The sequence below is a fragment of the Drosophila persimilis genome, unplaced genomic scaffold (genome assembly GCF_003286085.1).
Source record: "Drosophila persimilis strain 14011-0111.01,24,50 unplaced genomic scaffold, DperRS2 tig00000663-arrow-arrow-pilon, whole genome shotgun sequence".
Classification (NCBI taxonomy): domain Eukaryota; kingdom Metazoa; phylum Arthropoda; class Insecta; order Diptera; family Drosophilidae; genus Drosophila; species Drosophila persimilis.
The window spans coordinates 1,801,812-1,809,203 of NW_020825331.1; the positions used below are offsets into that span (position 1 = coordinate 1,801,812).

At 49.0% G+C, this 7,392-nt stretch overlaps 1 protein-coding gene across 1 annotated transcript; it reads left to right on the plus strand.

The window, feature by feature from the left end:
- Window positions 1-270: 270 nt before the first annotated feature.
- LOC6603082 (transmembrane protein 132B) lies at window positions 271-6,505 on the plus strand. The gene is made up of 13 exons (XM_026991312.1): window positions 271-374; window positions 501-820; window positions 888-2,018; window positions 2,084-2,289; window positions 2,362-2,533; window positions 2,602-3,002; window positions 3,069-3,433; window positions 3,501-3,938; window positions 3,998-4,133; window positions 4,206-4,365; window positions 4,439-4,889; window positions 4,960-5,243; window positions 5,315-6,505. Exons 1-13 carry the CDS (start codon window positions 332-334, stop codon window positions 5,327-5,329), a joined length of 4,122 nt encoding a protein of 1,373 aa, XP_026847113.1. The 5' UTR covers window positions 271-331; the 3' UTR covers window positions 5,330-6,505.
- Window positions 6,506-7,392: the final 887 nt, after the last annotated feature.

Below are 7,392 nucleotides of genomic sequence, written 5' to 3' on the forward strand. Positions count from 1 at the left end.
ACCCCGTCGACCGGGAGTGGAATATACCAAAAAAAAATAAATAAAAGAAAACATTTTTTTCCTCCAATCAACACTTGTAACGGTAATACAAAAAACAAAAAAACAATTGTGAATGCCCGTAGGGGCTGTGGCGTAGTAGAAAAATAAAAAAAAATATCCTTACACTCTTTGAGAATACCGAGCATACAAATAGATAATAAACGAATTACACAAACACAAGTACGTACATCGCGGTATCGGAATCGGAATCGGATCTCGGGGTAAAATCAATTGGAAATTGGAAACTGAAAACTGAAATAGGAGGCCGCCTCCTGCACATCCCATCATCATCATGAAGTTCTGCCTGGTGATAACGATGCTGGTGTCCATTGCATGTAAGTTTAAGCAGAAATTCAAAATTCTAGAACTAGTAGTGCACCCCGCCCCACTTATCCGCCACACAACCCTGCCTTATACCGCTATCTATCTATAATCAACCGCCTTCCTTCGCCCCTCTATAGACTCTGTGGAGGTGCACTTTGAGGCACCAGATAGCGGATTCTTCCTGAAGCACGCACGCCAACCACCTGTGACGCCGGAAATAGCAAACATACAGCAGACATCGTCATCGCCGCCACTGAAGGCGCGCTCCTCGTACGATTCGGTGCTCTCGCTGGATCGCTTCACGGTGGTGGAGACCACACAGCCTGTGTCCATACGCGCCAGCTATGGCCCATTCTCCACCAAGCAGACAGTCCCGGCCCGCTACATTGTACCGGACACAATGGACAACAACAACCAGAACAACAACAACAACCAGGGAGGAGGAGACTACATGAGCGTAAGTACACCCGAACAGGGTGCAGTGTATCATCTTACTGATGAGAGAACTCCTCCAACGCTTGCAGAACTCCACCGCCACGCTGCTGGAGCTGCAGCAACCGAACATGCATCTGGATATCTCGGCGCATTTGGTCAGGGCGAGCGTATCGCAGGACTCGCCCGTGCTGCGCGTTCTCTTCCATGCTGGCGCCGATCCTGGTGGTCATCTGCAGCGCCAGAAGGTCTGCGTCCTGCTGCACGTGGCCATGGGCACGGAACAGCCGCTGAAGGGCCGCTGCATGCCCGAGGGCGAGGATGGGGTGTGTGTGGCCGAGGTGGTGGTGCCCCTTAGCTGGTGGCCAGCGATTCCGGCACCCCAGCGCAAGGACAACGCCCCAGCACTGCCGCCCAAGGTACCGCAACGCTATGCGCAGGTCTCGTACAGCGTCTTTGAGCCACCGCTGCGCAATCCGGAGCAGTGCGAGCCGAAAGTACAGATCCAGCCCCTTACCACATTCGCCCAGGTGCCGCTGATGCCCGCCAAGACGCCGTTCAAGGAGCTGCGGGCCGACGACTCGGTCACCTTCCTGCTGCCCCAGCATCCGCTCTATCCCATGTCCAAGCTCCATGTCCCCGTCTTTCTGCACCAGTATGTGGATCAGCGGGTGGCCGCCTTCACGGTGCGGGCGCGTGTCAAGGCTGGGCTAAGGATCATGGGAGCCACCGCCTCCACCGACCAGTGGAGCGTATCGATTGAGAAGGAGAACCCCAAACATACCACCGCACGGGTCACGGCCTTCCGGAAGGAGCAGGAATCCAGCATGGAGTCCGCCATGGCTGGGAATCTCACCAACGAATCGTTCGAGGTCTTCTCCTGGCTGCTGGAGGTGGCCGAGGACACCAACGACATTGTGGATGGCGGCAAGATCGTGTGGTCTGTGACCCATGTCTATGACACGCCCAAGGACAAGGACTCCAGCGAACTGATTGCCACAGACGACACAAAGAAGCGACTGATTGCCAAGCTGGAGATCAACAAGGATGACATCCAGGCAGTGCTGCCAATGGCCAAGATCTGGGAGGTGATGAACACGGCCGTTTTAACCGGACGGCAAGTGGCCCAGGCCATGAAGGTGTTCATTGTCTCCCAGGCAGGCAAGGTGGCCGATGTGACGCTCCAGAGTTCCTGCCATGCGGAGGATGAGAGTGTGATTAAGGTTCGAATCCAAAGGGGGCTAAAAGCCAGACTCTCTCATTGATTGCCGTATTTTCTGCTCCCTAGGTTTCCTCCTCCTGCAGCTCTGTCTATGTGGATGGCTCTGAGCAGCGTGGCTCCTCGAACGCCTCGGTTATTGTCAAATACGGCACATATGTGGGCATTGCAAAGTTCATTGTTTGGATGCCAGAATTCCCGCTGGAGGTCTACATATCAGACTATCGTTTGTCCCAGATCAAGGGCTGGAAAGTGACGGATGATAATCATTATCTGTAAGTGTTATACTAATCGTCCTGCTCCTCCTTCTGCTCCTGCTCCTGCTAATCCTTCTCTCTTCCTTTAAGACACAATAAACAATCGCGTCGCAGGAAGAAGCGCTCGTATGTGTGGGGCCAAAGCCAGGGGCAGCATGGCAGCAACTATTACAATAATCTTGGGGCAGACAAGACCATCTGTCGGGCACGCTACCAGCAGAGTCCCGTAGAGGTCTATGCCAAGTTCCTGGCCGTCGATCAGGTGAGTGCTGGCCGCCCACTGTATCCTTGCCGCCATCTTTATCCTCATCCTATTATCTGTCGAAACAGAACTCTGGACGCACCAGTTACTTCATCTCACGGCGAACGGGTCTGCGGGTCACGGATCTCGTGCAGCCACTGCTACGCGTAGCCGATCCCAAGATTGCCTCGCTCAAGGGTCGCATACTGCAGGGCAAGTCCATGGGTCGCACCGATGTGCAGGTTCTATCGCCCATCACGGGCCGCGTCATCGGCACCAAGGAGATCCGGGTTGGCAGCGACAAGGTGAATCTCTCGAAGCTGATTGTCCGCGTGATTTCGGGTCTGCAGCTAACGATCACGCCGGACAATACCATCGAGAATGGCTACCTGGCGGAGACCTCGGTCACCCACAAGCTGACAGCCCAGTATCAGGAGGGGCTGCTCGACATCGATCTGGAGTTCAATGACGGCTCCAAGACCCCCTTGAGGTATGCGACAGGGAACAAAACCCACAATTGAGGATTCAAACTCATGTTGTTTTCCCGTTTGCACAGGGACATTGCTGTGGAGGACTACTTCCTGCTGGTGGAGAGTCTCGATACTGAGGTGGTGGCCTTTGCCCCCATGCTGGCCTCCCACCATCCCCGTGTGATTGCTGTGGGCGAGGGCAATGGCAATCTGCTGCGTGTCACACTCCTGCTTTCCGAGGAGTGCCGCACGCGCAGGAGCACTCTGGGCACCGGCAAGCAGAACAAATCGAATGTGGCACCGCTGGCCAGTGCCTTGGCCTCCATTGAGGTGGACTTCAACAATGTGGATATTGTCAGCAAGCAGGAGGCCATACAAAACGATGGCACTGTGGGCCGTGGCGAGCGCAAGAATTTCCGTCAAACGGCAGGCGACCTAGCGGACATTATTGGTGCGTCTTAATGCCGGATTTCCTTTGAAAACAAATTAAAATTTCATTCATTCTTTTCCTCCGGCAGTTGGAATACCTTTGCGGGACTCTAGCCAGCAGTATGAGCCCACTGTCCAGGCCCGACAGCATCGCGGCAGCAGCAGCATTCAGGCCTCGCATAAGAATCACTTCAACGGCAAGGGCGGCACTGGCACCATGTCCTCCATGGAGCTGGGCATGTATGTCCTTCTGACGGCCTTCTGCTTCGCCATCATTGTGTTTGTGATCTCGTGCGTGGTGTATGCCTCGAAATTCCGACCGGCATTGATTGAATCCGGTCTGGATCCATTGTCGATGGGCAAGGGCAGTGGCGGAGGCGGTGGCGGGGGCATATCTGGCGGTGGTTTCCGCGATGTACGCCTCAAGGAGTCCACCACAAACGCCCATGACTGGGTCTGGCTGGGACGCTCCACCATTGATCGGCAGTCGGTGGTGGCAGAAACGAATACACACTTGAATGCACGCGGTATGATCTGTATCTGTGGAGTGCCTAGCTCCTTCAACTAATGATATTTGTCTCTGCAGATTCCCGCATGCGCATCACTAGCAATCCGATCATCAACTACGACAATGGCCGTCGCGTCAGCTCCTTTGATCAGCAGCCCAAGCTGCAAACGCATATTGTGCCGGCCTCCAATTTGAATAAACAGCATGCAGATCAGTGAGTGCTTGAACTCTTCAATTCTTTGAGTCAAGCACCCTAATCCTTTTCCTTTCCCTTTTTTTTTTTTAGCTATTTGGCCAATGAGCGTAAGGAGCTTCCTGGAGGAGCCCTGGACTATAAACCGCCAGTGCCGCCGCATAGGAATGTGGGGGCCAGAGCGTGTCTGCCGATCGTCCAGCCACCAGCAGCAGCAGCAGCAGCAGTAGCTCCGGCACCAGTTCCAGTGAAGGTAAGATGGACAGAGAATACCTGATTTGCGGGCATCGAATCGTAATATTTCATCGCGATTTCTGTTATCCCAGGAGGTGGCCAATAAACGGCATAGTCAGCTGTATAAACGAGAGCATTTGCAGAGCAGCAGCATCATTAACAATAATAATAATAACAACAACAGCAGTGGCAGCATCACTGGCCTTAGCAATGCCAGCGATAATAACAACACCAATAAACAGCAACAGCAACAGAAACTGCAGCCACTGGAACGTCCGCAACATCAGCGCAGTCATAGCCATAGCCATAGCCACAATTTTAGCCAGGAGCCAGCAGGTGCCATCATCAAGGCGGCACACAATAAAATCAAGCAACAGCAGCAGCAGCAGCACCACGAGGAACTGCACAACGCTGAGAAGCTAGTGGAGTACACAAATCCACATCAGAAGAATGCATTTCAATTCGATTCGCTGACACCAAAGAGAGTAACCAAAGCAGCAGCAGTAGCAGCAGCAGCGGCAGCAGCTGTGCAGAAAGCCAAGGGTAAACCATTTCAAAATTGGAAAGGAAAAGCAGACCCTTCCTTATGTTAAGTATTTCTTTTTTTTTATAGATAACCACAGCATGGTTAGCAGCACTGGGGATGCGGCCAATTCGAATGGCAGCGATGAGATAATGCGGCTACCATCGTCTGCCAGTGTCAGTGGCAGTGCCATCAGTCATGTGCCGGTGCCGGTGCCAACAACAAAATCATCGCGCGTTAAGCGTGCCACAGTCGTGGGAAATCCGATGTTCTCGGCCACCGTCGATGATACAGAGACACCCGGTGAGCGTCTGGGTCTGGATGATCTCGATATGGACTACGAACAGATCATGCATTACTTTGATAATTTAAAGGTGAGTACAAGGGGAAGGAAGCCTCTGGGGATGCTCCGTTCTGATGTACTATGATGGTCCCTAATTCGCAGGAATCAAATGCCTGAGTGCAAGAGATCATTGCTAAAATTCGCGAAATATTGTCAACGTTCCATCAGCAATATCAGAATGTGGCCACGCCCATGACAACGCCTACACGCAAACAGATGCAAATGCTCGATGAGCTGGTAGCATCAACAGCAACCACTACACCAACAACCAGCAAAACAATATCGCCATTGCCACAGGAGCAGAATGAGGAGATCGGTGCTGATGGTGCTGCTGCTGCTGCTGCAGCGGCGGCGGCCGCAGCAACCACTGCATTCGATGCCTATGACGGAGCGCTGAATATCGAGAGCAGGCAGTTCTAGGGACAAACAACACACAGAAACACACAAACGGCATCTGAACGCAATTCTAGCAATACCTTTTTCTTAATGGAGGAACCCCCCAGCCCAGGGCTATGTGGCATATCCAATGCTGAAATGGAAATCAATTCGGAAACGAAACTGAAGGAGGAATGAGGAAGGAGGGTAGCCAGCAGCAGCATGGGAAGCAATGGGAGGAGGAGTACGAGGAGCAGTGCAAGCAACAACAAAACATATTTATTGCTAGGCTAAGTTCATATTTAAAGCATATATATATATATATATACATATATACTATATGTTTGTATGTTATGTGGAGATACAAATCCAAAATGTATCTCGAGGAGCGCGTGCTTGACACAATCGGCGGAAAACACATAGACACACAAACACACACACACACACACACAGACGGACACATTTGGTATATGCACATAACTCATGGATGCAGCATACCCTGCCCCTCCCCCCTCCGTATATAAGTATATATACGATGTAGTTAAGGATCAGCCATCAAAAGCATAGCTTAATCCAAAACAAAACAAAAAAACAACAAAAAAACAAAACGCCATTTTTTCTCTCCGCTTCAGCATCTAGATAATTGCCATATCCCATCGCTGCTTTAGTTCTCACACATAAGTAACTCGATCTCTCGGTACCCCGATTGCATATCCTACAAATTGTAATACTTCTCGTCGAATCATCAAAAGAAAGTCTCTCTCTTTTGTGTGTGTGCCATAAGATAGAAAGGGAGAGAGTGAGAGAGATATAATAAGAGAGAGAGAGAGAGAAGTTTCCACAAAATGTGCCGGGCACCGCTCCCAAAAGTCGCTAGAACTTAAAAACTGAATAATATACATATATGTACACGATAAATATGAATATATATTTATGATTATATAAAGTGCGCGCTAACAAAACAAAAACACAAAACAAACAATTTAAAGTAAAAGCTACAATACAAAAACCGGACAAGCATTATCCGTGAAACGAAACGGAGCTATGAAAAGAAAAACCCATTGCTTTATCACCTAAAAATACCAATCATAAATCTTAAACTAAATCGAAAAAAAACCACACACACACTCACATAAACAAAAAATGGATATATAGACGCTTATGAGCTTTATTTGATCGATTCAATGCATTCAAGAATGAAAACGAACGAAGCGAAACGAAAAAACATATGGATGGGGAAATGTGTAACCAAATATTATATGATATTACTGAGCGATCCAAGCTTTATCTAACAAATTTACCAATATTTAGAGCATACGAGCAAATATTTATTATTATTATTATTATTGCCATTATTATTGATTACGATTACGATTATTGTATTTATTACCAAGTGCAAAATTCAAACAAGAAACTGAAAAGCTGAAAAACTGAGAGCCCTAAACCATATTTTGAATAGCAAAATTACACACACACACACAAACACACAATGCCTACGAGTATATATATTCATAATCGCGAATATATCTAGACATATATACTAAATATATATATTCATTCATGCGCTCTCTTTATACGTACGCATACGTGTATATCTTTGTATCTATGTGTAACTGCATCCTGCAACTGTATCTATTCGTTTATCCACGCCCCCCACACGCATATTGATGCATTCGGATATACGGATATACGTACACATATATCATAGCACCCGAAAAGCTGCTTCATTCCATTAGCAAATCATAGATCATAGACATAATCTATTCTTACATATCTAGTTTTATTTCTGTCTGTCTTTTGTCTTC